The 20472-nt window shown below is 38.4% G+C and overlaps 1 protein-coding gene across 1 annotated transcript in view; it reads right to left on the bottom strand.

Annotated features, from left to right (window-relative positions):
- Positions 1 to 266: 266 nt before the first annotated feature.
- LOC139940153 (protein Obscurin-like) overlaps positions 267 to 20472 on the bottom strand; it is a 115686-nt gene continuing 95480 nt past the window's right edge. Inside the window, 14 exon segments of the mRNA XM_071936440.1 lie at positions 267 to 574; positions 1152 to 1301; positions 2149 to 2224; positions 2449 to 2918; positions 3312 to 3513; positions 4629 to 4793; positions 6147 to 6272; positions 6997 to 7281; positions 13264 to 13729; positions 14455 to 14535; positions 15579 to 15624; positions 16618 to 16770; positions 17105 to 17304; positions 19977 to 20115. Coding sequence (XP_071792541.1) covers positions 298 to 574; positions 1152 to 1301; positions 2149 to 2224; positions 2449 to 2918; positions 3312 to 3513; positions 4629 to 4793; positions 6147 to 6272; positions 6997 to 7281; positions 13264 to 13729; positions 14455 to 14535; positions 15579 to 15624; positions 16618 to 16770; positions 17105 to 17304; positions 19977 to 20115 — 2836 coding nt within the window. The 3' untranslated portion in view covers positions 267 to 297.

Genomic DNA, 20472 nt, shown 5'->3' with positions numbered 1-20472 from the left:
TGCTTGAGCAGCTCTATGAAATTGGGCTCTGTTCTTAATAAAAACTCAAGCACATTTAAATAGCACTAACCGCTCACTAGACTGTTCCAAGTCTTTGATCGTGGCTTTTAGTCGTCCTGATAGCTGCTACAAACAGCGCCCTCTTGTGATATTTCTTCGTCATTTAGCCTACGATCAATTTATAGGGCGCGTGATAGCTAATAATGTGGGGGCGTTTTTCGTGGCTGAGATGCAAAAGAATAACCGCAATCTAAAACTTGAATCAAGTCTAACCGCTCATTGATCAACACATGATGATCAACGCTCAATCTTAGGGCAGACCAGTGAGTTAACGACGCCATTCTTTGGTTTTGGGGACCCAGGCAGACCTGGTGATTTCAGCTCAATTGTTGAGGAGTATCTCCGAAGTGACATGTCTGCTCTTGTCTGCAGTGCGAGGAGACGCATTTTGTACTCTGTACGCTGAGCTTTGAGCTTACGGATCGGGAAGAGGGCTTTCTCACGTTTGCTCTTCATCTCTGGTGTGCTGTTTAGCCACGGACTAGCGAGACAGTCATCAACTGATGGCCGATCACTGGGAACAACAAAATTATCATGAGTATTAGAACAATTTGTTTCAAAAAGCCATGCTTGCCGCAAAACAAATAACAAATAAAGTGACAAACAAAAAAATTGAGCAAAAATCGGAAGGGGTAGGCATTTCATTTTGTTAAACATTTGGGTGAAGTTGGATAAAATTACAAGGAGTAAGTTAGGCTAAAATTTGAAAAAGAAATCACAAGGGGTAGTGTGTCTTGCTTTTTGGTAGAATTCAGGCTGAAATTTGTGAAAATCATGAAAATAAAAACTAAATATATGAAAATTAATGGCAAGGTAGTTTTGTTGAAAATAGGCCAAAATTGAAGATACTTGTAAGGGTTGGCCTCGCATTTTTGGTAAAAATGGGCCAAAATTTAAGAAAATCTAAAGGGGTATTTATGAGCCTTGCAGTTTTGCTGAAAATCTGCCAAAATTAAAAAAAATTGTAAGGGGGTAGTAAGCCTTGCAGTTTTTGCTAAAAATTTGACAAATTATATACAAAATTGCAATGGGTGAGCCCTGCATTTATGTTGAAAATGGGTATAGAATAAGATGGGAAAAAGTGAACTTACATAGCCTCCTTTTTCAACAAAGACAAGACGAAATCTCTTGCTTCTGGTGTGCAGTTCTTATACAGGTATCGTATATTGAACTTGACCCTGGTGACGTTATAAATCGTCTTCTCTCGATTTCGTCCTAAGAATGGTGATGTTCCACTTAGCCTGATAAGATAAGGTCCAAGAAACATTGATTAATGGTGGAGCTATAAACAAATGTCTGCTGGTTAAAGACACCCGACACTTTCAATAATAGTTAAAATGGTTAAAGACCAGTGTTCTCACTTGGTGTTGTTACAGATGGGCTTTCTCTCCCCTTTAAACTGTTCCTTTCCATACCCACCTGTTCCTTTTGTTATGACATATTTGTTGGTCTTTAAGAACATCTGTGGTATTTGGCAACACAGGCCAGCCTGTTTCACAATGTGTATGGTAGTCTACCTCCATGGTGTCAATAACAACTCTGTGAAATTAAGACTCAATTGTCATCGAAGTTGCAAAAGAAAAATGCAAAAAAAACACCCTTGTTGCAGAAAAATGTTTGCTTTCAGATGCCTACCAAGATATTAAAACCTGTGAATATATGAAGCCTTTGAATATATGAGTAAGAAATTACCTCATTCTCAAAACCAACATGGCTTCAGAGGGAGCCGTTTCTCACAATGTTTTGTACTAACAACAGCTCTCCATTGCTTGTTACCAAATAAGTTTTTATGCTTACAATTATTTGGAGTAATAACCAATAGTGTCCTGTGTCTTTAAGTGCTAATTATCACCTCTGAGCACCAATTTAAATTCTGTGCAAGTGCTGGCTGGCCAGGTCTTAAAGTACTAACTGCTACTTTTATGATCCAAATAGACCTATTGTATAATGTGGGGGTTGTGGGATCGAATCTAAGTACCTAAGTAGCCTTTAAATTTCTCAATAAAGGACTTGGAAAGCACAGAGTATAAACTAGGTATCACACATCGGTGTAGGATGAAATGAATGTAATTACTTGAATAAACTTACCACACAAATGCCAACACCCCTATAGCCCAAAGATCTGTCTCATACTCAATAAGACCATCAGAAGCAATTTCAGGAGCTGTGCAAATAAAAAAGCAAATAAAGCAAATAATTAAAAGCAATACCGAATTTTTGCTGTGGAAATAAAATAAATGAATGAATGAAAATAAATGAATGCATTAGGTACTAATGTCCAAAGTCTAGGGTCGATGCATCTTTTTGCATTTATTCCACAAGTCACTTTTTTGGTAAGAAGTTTGGAACATCTTTATATTTTTCTTACTATAATCTTATTTCACTTACCCATAAATTCTGGCAAAGAATCCAATCCTTTCATCTTCATCCCGTCTAGATCCTCCATCCTCCTAGCCGACCCAAAATCAATGACTCGGACATTATCCCGCCTCCTGCTCTCCAAGACAATGTTGTCGTGTCTCAAGTCCAGATGGACAACTCTATTCTTATGCAAATACGCGAGCACGCCCAGTAGTTGCTGAATGAGTCGGGCGACTTGCTCCTCTGAGTATTTGTCCCTCTGCGTCAAATACTTCAGAACACCGTCGCCGTAATAACGTTCCGTGACCAGCACGTAGAATCGTTTTGTCAGGAAAGCGTCCCGGAGTTGTAAGATATTCGGATGGTTGAGTTCCTTGAGAATTTCATACTCGATGAGGTCTTGTTTTTTCGGAGGAGCTTCGGAGAACATTATCTTGGCTGCATGCTCCTTCCCAGTACTGTACTTGTAACATTTACGTATAACGGCGTACCTTCCTCTGTGATTGAAAAATAAAATACAGAGCTGCCAACATTTGCATCTTGCAATCGGAGAGATTTTGTACAACAATCAGGAGGTATTTAGCATTACATGCAACCCAATAGAAAGTTTCCATAGTCAGGGAGATTTTCAAATTTGTCCATCAAAACATGAACAAATTGGTTTATCTTCAGGGAGTTTTCTGCGAAAAGGGAGAGTTTGCAGCTCTGAAAATGACCTATCTTCCTCTCCCCCCCCCCCCAAAAAAAAAACCTTGGGTCCCAGAGGTGGTAGGCGAGGCAAGACACCAACTACCAACTACTACTTCAACCTAAAAGTAGATTGGCCCAAAAAAAATTCCTGACCATTAGTTTTTTTTTGTTCAGACTGATGAAGGACTCTGCTAACGTACCTTCCAATTTCAATGTTGAAATCATAAACCTTCTGCGGTAAGCTCTCCTTGAGATTTAAATCAACATGCTCTTCGGGTTCTCCATTAGCAAAGTTATCCAGAACAATCTCCTTAGATGTGGTTTTCCGATCCTCGTCAAGACTGCAACTTCTCGATAACGTCTGGAATTTGGAGATGACGTCTATGCTTAAAGGCTGTGATCCTGTGAGTAAGCACATCAAAGGTTAGTAAGAAATAAAATCACACAAATTGAAGAGAAAGATTACACCACTTGTGTGACCAGGTGCCAATTTCACAAAGAAATCTCAACTGCTTAGCCAAATGTGACATACAAAACTCATCTTAAAGACACTGGACATTATTGGTAAATGTCAAAGACCAGTCTTCTCACTCGGGGTAATTTTCCACCAATTTGATTTCGAGACCTCAAATTCTAAATCTGAGGTCTCAAAATCAAATTCGTGGAAAATTACTTCTTTATACTATCAACCTCTCCCCATTACTCGTTACCAAGTATTCAAGTTTTGATGCGAATAATTATTTTGAGTAATTGCCAATAGTGTCCAAAGTGAGTCAAGGAGTCATGAACCAATTTTAAAAAGCTGCTTAACAAACATTTCTGCGCTAGCTGTTTAAAGGCAGTGGACACTATGGTAATTACCCAAAATAATTATAAGCATAAACCCTTTCTTGGTGACGAGTAATGGGGAGAGGTTGATAGTATAAAACATTGTGAGAAACGGCTCCCTCTGAAGTAACATAGTTTTCGAGAAAGAAGTAATTTTCCTCAAATTTGATTTCGAGACCTCAAGTTTAGATTTTGAGGTCTCAAAATCAAGCCTAAGAAAGCACACAACTTCGTGTGACAAGGGTGTTTTTTCTTTCATTATTATCTCGCAACTTTGATGACCGCTTGAGCTCAAATTTTCACAGGTTTGTTATTTCATGCATATGATGAGATAAAGCAAGTGAGAAGACTATTCTTTGACAATTACCAAAAGTGTCCACTGTCTTTAAGTGAAGAATGCTTAGTTACGTGGAATAAGCAAGCACACAAGCAAAAATTCCCTGCTAACCAGGGAAATAAGCTTGACATAATGAGCGCGGAATTTAGTAAGCAGAGCCATGTAATTGCACCCAGCGAGCCCAATTTTATAAAGCCTCTACGAAAACTTGCTTAGCACAAACAAATCTTGCTTGGCAAAAAATAGGTAACCAGCCAGAATACCTTACAGTAACCATGCTGGTACCCCACAAAATTTCTGCTTTATGAAATTGGGCCTAGGTCTTGCGCTCCTGCTACTGTGTGTAACTTACCGATTGGTAATGTCATAGTAGATACAGATGAACGACTGTAGGGACCGATGCCATGCTGAGTGCAGCATGCTATGTGGAACCGGTACTCCGTGGATGGTATTAGCGGTGTAACATGCTTAAAACACTGCTGTATTTTATCATCAACTGTATGCCACTGTTTGTCATCTGTAAAGAACGAAATGCTTTTTTCAGGGAAGCCTATTTTGTGTTGTCTCGAATTGTAACCTTAGTACTTTAAAGACCATGCTATGAAGTGTAACTGGACAACCAGGCATGCTTTGATTGTGCCGAGTTTTGTAATGATCTTTTTGTGGTACAACTATCTTTAAAACCAACATGAGAAAATCAATTTGTTAAAAAAATTATACTTATCAAATAATAAACCACAAGGGAAACTGACTGGGTACATTTTTAAAATGATTTTGGGATGAACAAAGAAAAATTGACTAGAGCGGGATTTGAACCAAATCCCGCTCTAGTCAATTTTTCTTGAGCGGGATTTGAACCAAATCCCGCTCTAGTCAATTTTTCTTTGTTCATCCCAAAATAAAAAAAATTATACAAGACTAAAGTGAACTTGGGAAAAATATAGGCACTAAATAAACATATAAAATTAAGGCATGAGCTAAACACTAAACAGTGACCATTTTGGTTGAATACATGTACAAGTACATGTAGGTCAGAATTGCCGCCACTATGCTTTTGGTGTGTCTTGGCCAAGTGGTTTAGTGCCTTAAACTCAAGTTCTGGTGGTTAAACCATCGAGGTGTGGGTTCGAATCCCGGTTATGACACTTGTGCTCTTGAGCAAGAGCTTAACTATAATTGTATCTCACCAACCAATGGTATCAATGGGACCTGTAGAGGTTGATATTGTGTGTGGAAAAAAGCCTTTCGAAGCGCAACAGCAGCCCGGGGCTGGATATTCCCCAGGGAGCTGAGAAAGGTTACAGGAATACTACTGGCTCAATGACCAGGGCACTAATGATGAAAAGCGCAGTGACACACTATTGTAAAAGATGACTGTAGAAGTTGAGCTGTTAAAGGAACACGTTGCCTTGGATCGGACGAGTTGGTCTATAAAAAGTGTTTTGTAACCGTTTTCTATAAAATGCATATGATTGGAACGATGTTTTAAAAGTAGAATACAATGATCCACACAAATTTGCCTCAAAATTGCGTGGTTTTCCTTTTACTGTGCGAACTAACACGGTCGGCCATTTATGGGAGTCAAAAATTTGAATCCCATAAATGGCCGACTGTGTTAGTCGACGAGGTAAAAAGGAAAACCGTGCAATAGGCATGTTTGTGTGGATCATTGTATTCTACTTTTACAACATCTTTCTAGCCATGTGCATTTTATAACAAAAGCTTTTCAAAGACCAACTCGACCGATCCAAGGCAACATGAAGATAAGGGGTAAAGCTACTCTTTTTGTCTCTGAATGTCATCAGTACAGGCAGAAACTTAGACAACGCCTCGATTTAGATTGACAAAATATTTATTAAAAAAAACTTACCCTCTCTCTTGCACTGTAACCTGAAACCAGTGATGGGGACTTTACTTGCAGGGAATTTCCACGTCACCACTGCTTCTGTGGCTGCAACCTGTGCTACTTTAGGCCTTGATGGGGCATCTGGCTTCCCTAGAAAATTAGGAAAAAAAAGAAAACAAAAATCAAGGAATATTCTAGTTGCCTCTTGTACAGCAACTTGTTCTCAGTCGCTGTATGGTTTAATTTTTTCATTTTCAAGATGCTTTAATTCGAATGGCTTCACTCATGAAGAGAGCATTCAGATATTTTGTTCCAATGGGACGTTCATTCAATTTCTCTTGATTGTTAGTAAATAATAAATACTAAGTAAATAAGAAATAAAAGAAAAACACCCTTAGAAATCAACAACACGTTTGTGTAAAATGCCTTTAGGAATTGTCCAACTTTTCAGAAAGGTCACACAGAGAGTGTTATCGTACTTTAAAGTCCCCCTCCATCCCCCCTCCCACTTCCCCTAGCCTTGACTAAGGTTGTTTTGCCCGATGCCACAAGTACAACACAAAGTCGCATACACTGATAAACTCCATGTACTTACGGCTCGGTGTTGGAGTCACTCTGTGGACAATTCTTCAACACTGTAAAAAACACAGTGTGGATTTGTGGAGTCCACATAGTGTTTTAAGTCCAAACATGTGAATCTATTTTGGTTATCAGGTCCACACTTCACATTGAAGATGTGTATGTACTTCACACTTTTTCACAGGACATACTGGGAGTAAACCGTGCTTAACAGACATCCGTGTATGGTTAAACCACAAATAGTATTGTAAAAGTTAAGGTCTCGCAGGATTTTTGCCAACATATAACAGCTTACCTACTACAGTAACCTTTGCACAGCTTGTAGAACTTCCGCGTTCATTTGTAGCGATACATTTAAACATCCCGGAATCACTTTCATCTATTCTGATGACCTTCAATGACCCCTTGCCTTTCTTGTCCAGAATCTGCCGGACGCACTTGCTCTCAACCAGCACTTTGTCGTTGCAGAACCAGCGTAGCGTCGGTCGAGGATGACCTTTGACCCAGCAGGTCAGTATGAGGTCATTGCCCTTGGTGATGATTGTCTCTTGTAGATGCGTACTGAAAACTGGGGGACCTTCTGAGTTGTGTAAATTGCAAAAGAAAAGTCAGATTCCATACGCAATTAATTCAGTTGTATATAAAATTTGTTTGTTGCTGTTGACATTTTGGGTTGAACATGAAAGACAAGTTGACATGAGCAGGGCTTGAACTGAGCGACATAGCCCTAATCATGGGTGTCTCTATATTTTGTCAGTGTTTTTGTTCAGGGTGCCAGTCAGAAGCCATTTAATCTGTAACTACTGTATAGCCAGGAAAGTGCCAGCAGAGGCAGGTTCATCATTTCCATTGTTTTAGGCAGTTTTATCATGCTCCTAGTTTAAAGCCATTGGACACTTTCTGAACAGAACAAAAATTAAAAGTTCACAGATTTACAAATAACTTACAGGGTTTACAGAAGGTAATGGAGAAAGAGTTCCCTTGAAATATTATTCTATGAGATGCTTTACTTTTTGAGAAAACAATTATCAATTCTCGATATCGAGAATAACAGATTTATTTAAAACACATGTCATGACATGGCGAAACGTGCGGAAACAAGGGTGGGTTTTCCCTTGAACCCTTGAACCTCCGGATTATTATGGCGGCGCTCTAAAAACTTATCTACTAACTTACTATGTATAATCACATACACTGACAGGCAATTGACACAGTATTGCAGTGAATATTAGTATAAACCCAGGCAGAAAGTATTGAAGTTAATCATTACCAATTCAAACAGTCTCGTCAGTCCAGAGGAAAGCTAGGTATATGTAAATCACAAAACAAGTAATTAATTCACAATGTATGTTAGAGCAAATAAACAAACTAAAAACTGGGTGCATAAAGCAAATGCATGCACAATGATGGAAAATTGGCATTCCTCATCAAACTGCCCCTATGTTTAGCTGGCTTAATTTTTATCATAGTGGGCCCTTTAAGTGTTCTCTCTGAACAGTGGTATGCTGGCCAAATGCTGAGTTAAAACATCCAAAGACAAGTCAAAATTCTGTCCAACTAGTCCAGCTAGCCAGTTTAACTTCCCACTGACTGATTGTAGATAAGTACTTGAGAATACAATTCCTTGACAATGTTGAAAGAACACCTTCAAATGGGGACCAGTCAAGATGATGGAGGACCAGTGAAATGTCAATCTAACTGGTCCTCCTGGCTAGTCAATGAAAACATTAAAGGGCAAACCATTTTTTTTTCCTAGTTAGATTATGAATTAGAGTTGCAACATGTCAGCCAACTTATAAACATATAACTGGGTTCATCAGTATTTGGAGCACAAAATCGGAAATTCAAAGAACTTTGGTGTATCCTCCAGGCATGCCACGGGACAATAACAGTTACAACTGCGGATGTCAAACAGGAACTGTGTGGGGGGAAAATATTTTTAAAATGAATTAACAGAGAGAAAAAAACTATACAAGGTATTCTGCCATTATGTATTGGGGAGACTAACAATCCAAGTCAAAACTTTTTATATTCGAGATGTAGGTTTCTAAAGCAACCCTTTTAATCTCTTTATTTCAGTTCAACAGACGGTGTAACAAATTCAACAAATGCATGATTTCATTTCCCTCACATTCAAGCAAGCTGGAAACATTAATAGCCGTCTAGAACCAGGGCCCAATTTCATGGCTCTGCTTCCGCCTTACATACAATCGCCGAGTTTCTGCACGAACCTTGCAAGCGTAGAATGCCTAATAACGTGGAGTAAGCACGCCATAAGCCAAAATTCCCCGCTTACCCGTGAAATTCCCTGCTTCTGTAAGTGCTGATTCTGTGCTTATGGTAAGCAGAGCCATGGAATTGGCCCTGTATGCGCATTTTGTTCGACCGCTCCGTATGAAGATTTCCTGGCTTTTCTTTTTTAAAGAAAAAACTTCTGCTGAATGCCATATTCATCTACATGCAGAGAAAGTTTGTTTTATTAACAAATATCACTAGAAAAAGTAGAAAGAATATATAATCACATCCTTATTTGTGTTTCTCTTGTGAAAAACTACAACTTATTATGTAGCCTTGGATCGGTCTAGTTGGTCTTTGAAAAGTGTTTGTAGCCGTTTGTTATAAAACGCATATAATGGTTACAAAGATGTTTAAAAAGTAGAATACAATGATCCACACCAATTTGCCTCAAAATTGCGTGGTTTTCCTTTTACTTTGCAAACTAACACGGTCGGCCGTTTATGGGAGTAAAAAATTTGACTCACATAAACGACCGACCGTGTTGCTCAACGAGATAAAAGGAAAACCATGCAACTTCGAGTGATACTTTTAAAATATCTTTCTAATCATATGCATTTTATAACAGTTACAGTTACAAACGCTTTTCAAAGACCAACTCGACCGATCCAAGGCAACGTGTTCCTTTTAAAAAGGTAAAACTGCTCAATTTCCATTCGAAAAATGATATAATTTAATAAATACCTTGCATAGATAGACACAGTAATAATTTAGATACAACTACTTCAGCATAACATTACAACAGTTGCACTATCAGGGAACTTTCAATTCCAAAGCATACTTCGCCTACATACATGTAGAAGTCACTAAATCTACATCACTAAGATTGAAGCAAAGTTGGTCGATGCAAATGGATGGCCATGCCAATGCATTTTGCAGCCTATTTGTTTTGTAATGGAATTTTGTCAATATAGTTTCTGTGATTGGTCAAAAATAACTTAAGAAAGGAAGTATTCTAGTCCCCAATTACCAACTCATAAACAATTTCAAACAAGAAGGCCCAGTTTCATTGCTCTGCTTACCACCAAATTCTGCGCTTACGATCCCCATTCTGCAACAATTTCTGCACTAGCACAAATGCCTAGTAACGAACGTTGAGTATAACGCACACAGGCCAAAATTCCCAGCTAACCCGTGAACAAAAGCGCAGCATTCTTTGCTTCCACAAGCGCCAATTCTTTGCTTTGGGCCCAGCTTTGATCATCATGACACACCCCCTTTAATTCCAGACCTCTTTCTCTTTAAGTCGCACATAAATCAAAAAATAAAATAAAAGTGGATTCCAGCTGCTCCAATTTGGGCAAGCTGCACCTTTTAAGTCTAAAACCTAACAGTATTTTTAAATTATACCAATAGGGATAACAAACAGCAGAATGTGAAAATGTCAAGGACATTAATCCAATGTAATAATGACTACTTATACAGACAATGATGCTTCGTGCAAAACAGCACAAAAACAATTACTAAAATTGTGTGCCTGCTTTAGAAATTAAACTCTGAATTACTTGAACTTGCCTCTTTTCAGTTACTATAAATATAAAAAAATGTGTGAACAAACCTGTCTGTTTATTACAGAAAAACATCTTAGTATAACGATTGATTTGTCCCCAAAACCCTTTTTACTTTATACAAACTGATGCATACATGGCAATTACTTTTTCATGCATCAACTTTGAAAGAACAGCTGTATTCCACACCTGTCATAGATTTGTAGAGATTTTAGTCATTAATTATCAGCAGATTTCATTTCCTTCAGAACAAAAAATTAAATAGCTTTTTTAATTTTGTTTCTTCTTTTTTTTTCCCTCCACAAGAAATAGCACAACGTTGGCGGAAACCTGATTTCAAATAATCAGATTTTAAATTTAAGCTTTTTCATAATAAAATTGCACCATCAACTATATTACAGAATAGTGTTTCCGCTAGCATCCAGAAGAAAATGGATTGACAATGATTCAAATGTGTGAGCAAATGTTTTCCCTGAACAGGGAGTTCAGTTAAAACAATACAGGACCAGTCAAAACGCACATCAAGTAGTCCAGCTGGCTTGTTCAGCATTGGAGAGCATTACCAATTCATTTGAAATTTTACTAGGGCTGTGAAAAAGCTAATGTACTAGTGACATGACACGCTAAGTGTTCCTGCTGGACAGTCACTTACAAATTGAGGGCGAACCATGATAATCTTAAAAATAAGTCTTTCAGTCAAAAACTTCATAAACGTTGCTGAGCACACAAACATATTGCTTAGCAAAGACAGATGACCCACCCAAACATTTTCCATCATTAAAACTCTGTGGCCCTTACTGCAAAGTTTGTTCTGATAACACCTTTTTCTTTGACAAATTTCTAGCTGAAAAGCTCAAATGAAAAATGTTGTCCAAAGGAAACCATTAGATCTACAATGTAAGAGCTATATTTTCTTTAGGTTGACAGTTTCATAATTTTAGCATGTGAAGGTCTCATCCCGAATTGTGCTAAAAAACTTCTTTTTTAGTTTATATTTGTCAAAGTGTTTTTATGTAACAAAGTTTTTTAGAAATTCCATATGAACAAAACAAGTTAAAACCTCCAAACAAATATGTCTTTCAGGATATTGTAAAGCACAATTTAAGGTTTTAATTCCATTATTCTTTAGTTGAGATAATTTATAACCCTTAACCCTTAACTACAGTTTCAGCCAAATTTGAAGTGAACAATTTGCCCACTAACACGCTCTTACTTTGTAAATGACTCAAATCAAGGTTTCAAAACTGAAAACCACTTTTGGGTCAAAATTCATGCTTACAAAATTATACGGCAAACTGCACCGAAGAGTAGGCCAAATATTACACCAGCCATAAATCTGACTATTCGGTTGTACCTTAAATACAACCACTTTTGAAAGTTCCCCAAGTTGAGACGCTCATCTACTTCACAAACCAGAAAGTCTAAGTGACCCTTAGCGTCTAGGTCCATACTTGTATTAAACGACAACGATGGGAATCTCACACCCGGGGACCTCCCAACTCCGCTCGGCGAGGCCTGTGTCTTGCTGTCTTTCTCGTTCTCTTTCTTTTTTTTGCTGTCACGAGCCAGCTTCATCATGAGCTCGGTGATGGACAGTAACTTTGGGACGGCGTCTTTTGGGATGTTGTTACGTTTCTTTTCAGCGCAGTGTCGCGAATCAAAGGCCATGACATCGGGCGACATTGACATGCTCTCGTCTTCGACTTCATCCTCTAGATCCACCGAATCCATAGACTCCTTGGACCATCTACTGGAAAGTTGAGAGGGTGGCATGTTGGAGTTATGGTCTAAATCTTTCTTAGGTGGTTGTTCAAGGGAACGCTCCTCCACCGATAGCTCTCGGTTTTCCTGAATGCGACGGAGGGCACAGGGCAACAAAAGTTTTGTCTTGGACCATTTGCGTTTGGCGTAGACGGGAGCACTCTGTTTCTGTAGATCTTCCCCAAGCTTGTGAATATCTTGATCCACACCGTTTGTTTCTCCAGCTGCACCTCCTGAACCTTGGTGAGACATGTTTTCTTCAGTAACACCTTCCTTCTCTCCATTGACAGCCCCTTCATATCCAAACTCCGACTCCTCTGACTTTAGGTTTTCCAGTTTCATACTCTCTAGCTCCGCTGAGGCTTCCCCAGGAGGCACAGCCCCGACATCCAGATCAGGAACGATCTCAGTGTAGCAAGCTGCTAGGGTCGTCATGGTCTCCATCGGTGCATCCTCTCCCATGGCAGTGGCGTGATCCGATGACAAACTGCACTCACATGACACTGCAGCAATAGCTGGGCTGTGTATGACAGTCACAGTGGTGCCATCACTCTGGCAAGTCTCGATCATGGAATTTTCTTGTACCAGATCTAAAGATTCTTTTAGAAGTACGATATTCTCCATGCTGGGTAGAGCTTTGGACGGATTAGTGTTTGTCTCTCTCACAGTTAAATTACAGTTCTGGTCTAAGTCACACAAATCCAGCAGATCCTGATTGTCAGTTGTTTCAAGTGGGAGCACTTGTTCAATCTGCAGACTGTTATGCTTTGGGGACGCAGGACGCAAGTCACAAACTGAGTCAATGTTTTCATTTTCAATTTCACTAGGATTCAAACTTTGCACAAAGTCATTCGACATGTCACTTTCTTTGACATCACAACACTGTACAAGGGACGGATCATGCAAACAACTACATTCACCACAAGATGAGTTAGACTCGACCTTACGTGCACTGTTACAGATACATGCATCCGGGCACATGTCACAGACTGTCATACCTGATGCCGTGGAGACGGGCTGTTCATCACTCGTGGTTTTCAGCGTGCATGTGTCATGCTCGGGAGGAGGACCTGGGGTGGTTTGTGCCGGGGTTCTTATTTGGGGTGGGTCTGATGTGCATGCAAGGTTCTCATCGACGAGGCTGTTTGTGAGGGGTGTGGCTTCTGGACCTGACCAGCATGCAGTCTTTCTGGTCTTCTTAGTCTTCTCTTCCTTCTTCTCCTCCTCCTCTGCCTCATCTTCCTCAGAGCATGCAAGGAAAACATCCACCTCACCTGTCTGGTTCTCATCTTCCTGTCCCTGCTGGCCGTTCTCCTCCGGGCTCTTGTTGGTGTCCTCACCGGAGGTGGCGGTGTCTTTGTTCTTGGATTGTAGGTGGCGTTGACGGAAGGCAGTGAGGTCACTGGCTGCTATGCTTGAGAGCCTTCTTAGCCTCATCGCTGATTTGACGGCAGTCAAGGCTTTCTGTAGTCATGGAAAAAAGTATTGAAGACAATTTATCAAAAAAATTACACTTTGAAAAAAGGATTTCTAGCTAAGAAAACAAACATGTCAAAGGGTTAGGTTGCGAATAGCTTTCACAAATAAACATAAACATCTTACAATATTTGCCATAGTTCATAGCCTCTGCCTACAGCACTGATTTATATAACAATCCACCACAAGTACTCTTATATCATACATCAGTTATCACACAGGTATGTGTGAAATATGGAAAAATTAAGTGCTTCTGCCTCCCATATCCAACGAGGCAGAGGGCCGAGTTGGATATGGGACGCAGGCGCGCTATATTTTTGTGCATTCCACGCGCATGTGTGATAAAATTTTTCTTCAAGCAAACTTCAAGCAATGCATGTAAGGATTAGCATTTGCTGAAACGTGCCATCCTTGAATTTACAATAACTTTTTTTACAGGCTGTATGTTTTGCATATAGCTTATAAAAGCAGAACACGGGGAGTAACACACAATACACAGGGTGTGATATGGGCCGTGCAATATAAGTTTATGTCATCAAGCTTCTTCTTGCTATGGTTCGATCAATCATGAAGTCCTGAATTATTTTCATCTTAAATATTTTTTGTCTTGTAGCCCCTAACCAAGAGTGGCCTTTAGCCTTGTTTGAGATGAACTCGCCTAGTTTTGTTTGGTTCAACTCACAGTTCCAGCTAAACTTCTAGTGTACACGTACCTGCCATTTCCGCCTGGAGTTGAACGTTTTCAGTCTCTGCGTGCTTAGTTTAGCGACACCCTGGTCATGACGCTCATCAAACTGCAAGTGAAGAAAAAAAAATTCAAGAAGTTAACAACATAAATCAGGCATGATATGTATTTCTCGGAAATTATCGGAGCATTGTATAGAGGACAGGGGCTGACCTACATGTCCTTATGATGTAGAATTTAAAGGCAGTGGACACGATTGGTAATTACACAAAATAATTATTAGCATAAAACCTCACTTGGTAAAGAGTAATGGGGAGAGGTTGATAGTATAAAACATTGTGAGAAACGGCTCCCTCTGAAGTGACGTAGTTTTCGGGAAAGAGACCCCAAATTTAGAACTTGAGGTCTCGAAATCAAGCATCTGAAAGCACACAACTTTGTGTGACAAGGGTGTTTTTCTTTCATTATTATGTTGCAACTTCGATAACCGATTGAGCTCAATTTTTCACAGGATTGTTATTTTATGCATAATTGTGTGGAGATACAGCCAGTGAGAAGACTGGTTTTTGACAATTACCAATAGTGTCCACTGTCTTTAATAGAATTGTCAGGCTAGGTAATCAAAGTTCTTCTGATTTTCACATGGGAAATCAGCCTACCAAACAATAAAAATGCAAAATGAAGGGTTGTATTATATTCCAAAAAGAAAATTATGATTGGTTTCAATCTGATTCAAAGTCTAAACAAATGTTGGTCCGCCAGAGAATTATTCCCGTCTGAACAAAATGTCAATGTCATTAAGAAAATAATACCATTAGAAGACCTCTTTTACAATGTAAAACATGACCAAAATCCAAAACATCAAGCTCTTTTCCTTGTTTTCCACGAAAAACTCAGCTTCGTCTCCGGGCTCCATTTGATATTGGAAATGCCTCGCAAAATGTACACTGCTCTTAAGATGATGACAACACTCAAGCTGGAGCCAACGCTGACGTTTGGAAAAGGCCCCTTGAGTTATTTTTGCAAAAATCGGTTGAATTTTATGGGAGCAAATTAATGTAAAACACTTAATTGTTTCGTTAGACTTTAAACTTTTATAAACCAAGGGTAGTTTTAACTTTATAAGTAATATGAATAAGCATAACTTCCTACCTTCAACCAGGAATGTTGCAAGCACTCATCCAAAGTCCGTCGTTTTCTTTGCAGGAGAAAACGGACAAGAAAAGATGTAAATTTCAAACATGTATAAACCTGTCTCACAAACTATGAAAGACAATAAATATAATGAAGACTTCATCATTGAACAGATATTGGGACAAAGAGTGAACAAAACACTTCTCTTGCATAAGGAAACTAAGATGGAAAAAAAACCCATAATTTTTGTTTAAAAAAAGTCCCAAATCCCACAAAATCCTACTCAGGAAGTTGTCTGACTCTGCAAGATATTGGACTGCAGGCCCATGATTGAACCATGGAGGTATTTTCTTCCTCCATGATTGAACCAGGCATACCAAGTGTGAGTCCAAACAGTTTGTAGTTAAATTTGTTAATTACATCAGGGATGAACAAACTGAGTTTCCATTAGGTCAAATATTTTGGAAGCTGGAAAGGTTTCATGAAAGAAAAAGAAAGAAGAAAACAAATTGAGATAAGGGATGATTGGGGGAGGGGAGGAGGGGGGCTGAGAAAAGCAATATTCAATTCAATACAACATTTAATACACATTGTATGTAAAAACATTCTAATAAGAAGGAGTTATTGAACTTAAAAGGTCTGTGTACTTTTTGTAGGACAAAAAACACAATGTCCACAGATTTACATTAAACTAACACAGTTTGAAGATAATAATAGTCGAAAGCTTCCCTGAAAATATTACTTGCTGAGATGCTGTAGTTTTTGAGAAAAGAGTAAAACAATGTCATGAAAATAATTTTTGTCTCAGTGATCATGAGACGAAAATTATTTTAGCATGTAAAAACGTATTTTCATGACATTGTTTTACTCATTTCCCCAAAACTACAGCACCAAAGCAACTAATATTTTAAGGATAGCTTTCTACTATCATTATCTTCAAACGGTGTAAGTTTAATGTAAATCTGTGGACATTGTGTTTTGTGTTACAAGAAGTACCCAAATCCTTTAATATGGTTAGGGGGAGTTGTTTATGGTTAGTGTAAGCATGAATTCTTACTTTGGATCTAACACCAAGACCATCTTAAGGAACTCCTTGGCCTCTAGTGAGATATTTAGCCATACATCATCGTCAAAGTCCCAGTAGCCACGTCTTACTTTGAGTAAGGTTTGCTTGTCATCATCACCCATAAACGGAGATATTCCACTCAGCCTGCAGGACAGAAACACAACGAAAACAATTTACAACAATTCACTTTGCTAAAGTCCTAAAGTGTGTTGGATTGATATTATCACTTCTGTAATCTCAAGTCAGGCCCTTCACTGGATTCTTTATGTGCACTACACAGCACTTAGGACCTACAGTTTTTACATCCAGCCTGATGAAAGACGAAGCAATAATGGTTAAGTGTCAAGACCAGGACTCGAACCCACACTCTTATGATCGAAAAAACACCAGAGCTTGAGTCCGGTGCTCTTGACCGCTCGGCCACGAAACACCATGATATTTAGTTTTTGAGAATACGCATGACGATAAATTCACTTACAAGATGTGTGCAATCACCCCAATGCTCCACACATCTGATGCCGTAGTCACAGGCTGCTTGCAGATCACTTCAGGCGCAACAAACTCTGGTGTGCCGAACTTACAGATGACGTCCCTGTCGGGAGACACCACTCTGGCCAGGCCAAAATCAATCAGCTTGATGTCGTCAGAGTCCGGTGATACTAGCAAAATATTTTCCGGCTGAGAAAAACACACACAAAAACATGTGATGTTTGAAGCTTGCATGGTGTTAATAATAAGAATAAATTGTTAAAAAAAATAAACTTGCTGAGGGTACAACCATGTATTAAATCTCTTTTGAGGGAGTGTTGACTCTGAAAAGAGCAGGTTAGGTCTCGACATTTTAAACAGTAAACTCTACTCGTCTTCAGGAGAAAAAAACACATGGTTGTACCGGCAAGTTTGCAAGTATTTTCAAACAGGGAAATATATTGAGCATTGCTCAATAAAAACTGTTTTAACACTGCATGTGCTAAATATTCGTTTGAAGGAAGTATCAACAAGGATGTCAGTATGAACAATGTACCTACGTGCACTTTATGATAACAGCACATGATAATGTTGTACTTTGACAAAATCCAATACTGTATGAAAGGTCGGTACAATTGAGTACTGTCATTTATAGCCCCAATCACTACTCTTCCAAATCCACCTTATTCAACAAAAGAAAGAAATTACAATGGTGAATAGATTTTTATCAACTCATAAAGGTTTAGCTTTTCACATGGTCAGTCAACTCATTGACAAATGATAGTGAGGGTAGGAAGGTTTAAAGCTATTTACCATGTGTACAGAATTGTTGAGGATGCACAAAAATCACTGTAAAATTTTAGCCTGAAGCTTACTGATTTTTAATTTCATATTAGAAACAATTTGGGGGTGAAACATTTCCCTCTGAAATGAAGTCAATTTAAGAAAACTGAACATCAAAACCTTAAAAAAAAACTATTTTCTCAACTCACACAATTGATTAAACAACCATTTTCACAGGTTTAGTATCAAACAAAACATGAACACCCTCTGCAACTACTTGTTCAGCTCTGCCGGTACCAATGCTGTATAATAATGTTCCTTTAATGACACTGGACACTATTGGTCATTGTCAAAGACCAGTCTTTTCAGTTGGTGTATCTCAACATGTGAATAAAATAAAAAACCTGGGAAAACTTGAGCTCAATTGGCCGCCGAAGTTGCAACATAATAATGAAAGAAAAAACACCCTTGTCACACGAAGTTGTGTGCTTTCAGATGCTTGATTTCGAGACCTCAAAATCTAATTCTGAGGTCTTGAAATCAAATTCGTGGAAAATTACTTCTTTCTCGAAAACTACCTCACTTCAGAGGGAGCCATTTCTCAACTTGTTTTATACTATCAACCTCTCCCTGTTACTTGTTACCAAGTATAGTTTTATGATAATAAATATTTTGAGTCACAAATTAACAGGGGAAGCCCAAAAATTTTGAGAAAACTTCAATGAAAAACAGTCAGTACCACCTAATGACCCCTCACCAATACAAGGAAATGAAACAGGAAAAGCCTCAAATAATTTTCAAAAAAAAAAAAAAAAAACGTACAAGGAAACATTCTCGTCCCCTGTACAATCAAAATAAAACCACAGAACATAAAAGCAGAGGCATGTTCCAGAGTAACAGTTAAAACTGTATGGCCTGATTTTCGCTGAATTATTAAAGTTTTTTTCTCTGAATGGATTTACACAGTTGCCCCGGCTTGTTCTATTATGTTTTAAATTTATTCCTATTCTAAATTTGGTCAGAAACTAAACTTGAGTTTGAGTTTATTTAATAATAATTTTATTTTTTAAATTAACATTGATAAATTAAAAAAATGCATTAAAGTTTAGTACCAAACTCCTATTGGAGAAAATGCTACCAGGCACTTCACAAAAAAAGGATATTAAAGGCAGTGGACACTACTGGTAATTACTCAAAATAATTATTAGCGTAAAACCTCACTTGGCAATGAGTAATGGGGAGAGGTTGATAGTATAAAACATTGTAAGAAATGGCTCCCTCTGAAGTGTCATAGTTTTCGAGAAAGAAGTAATTTTCCACGAATTTGATTTCGAGACCTCAAGTTTAGAACTTGAGGTCTTGAAATCAACTATCTAAACGCACACAACTTCGTGTGACAAGGGTGTTTTTTTCTTTCATTATTATCTCGCAAATTCGATGACCGATTGAGCTCAAATTTTCACAGGTTTGTTATTTTATGCATATGTTGAGATACACCAACTGTGAAGGCTAGTCTTTGACAATTATCAATAGTGTCCACTGCCTTTAATTAATAATACAATTAACTCAAGTTTAGTATGTCGGAATAAACACTATGTGTTCGGGTTTCTTTATGATGTGCTAATTAATGTGAGAACAATTTCATTAATTGTCTATACAACGCCATGAACCGAACCGACGCTTTCGCTCCTCTGACACAAATCTTCTCCGAGTACCCCTCTCTCTCATCACTCCTGGGGAAACCGTTCTTTCTCTCGGTCCGGTCCTTTCCCTATGGAACTCACTCCCCATCAAACTCAAAAAGGAAACTTCCTTCAACATTTAAAAGAACCACCTCTTCACACAAGCTGCTTCTCCTTCTGTTAATTTTGGTTTAATTAGTTCCTTCAGTTGTTAGCTTTGTTAGGGTTCCTGCGCCAGGAGTGTCACCTGTGACAGACATGGCGCATTACAAGTTTCCTTTATTATTATTATTATTATTGCATTGAAAGCCATTTGTCTAGGAATTAACAAAACTACAACATTTTGATGGTGTGTCCATTGAAAACTAGCGTTCAGAAGCGACTCAACACCAACAAATAACGAACAATGAAATTTACCTTTAAATCAAGATGGACGATATTCTTCTGATGCATGTGATGAACACCTTCAATAAGCTGCTTGATATAGAAGACAGTCTGTATCTCGGTGATGCTGTCCTGGGAAACGATTCGCTCAAACAGTTCACCACCACTCACGCTGTGATAGGGAAAGTCAGCATTAAGGATCAAAAGTATACCAGGATATGATTTTAAAAAGTAAAAAAATAACCCTTTCATCTTATAAAACCTGTTGGTAAGGCCTAAACAGAAAGAAAAATTGTTTAGCGTCCTGCCTTTTTGAAAAAAGTAAGGGGGCCTTTTTTCAATATATAAATGGCTGCCCGACAAATTTTTAAAGACAACCGCCTGGGCTATTTTAATTTTTTTTTTCATCTGAGATCATTCAAATGTATCATTCTTTTTTTTTTTTTCAGAAAAAAAAAAGGAGGAGGCAGCAGCCTCTAAATATGAAGCAGGCAGGGACACTAAACATGTTTTTCTTTTGCCAAAAGTC

Source organism: Asterias amurensis, chromosome 7 (genome assembly GCF_032118995.1).
Source record: "Asterias amurensis chromosome 7, ASM3211899v1".
Taxonomy (NCBI): domain Eukaryota; kingdom Metazoa; phylum Echinodermata; class Asteroidea; order Forcipulatida; family Asteriidae; genus Asterias; species Asterias amurensis.
Note: the sequence above shows the minus strand (reverse complement) of the source record. Positions and strands in the feature narration are given on the sequence as shown.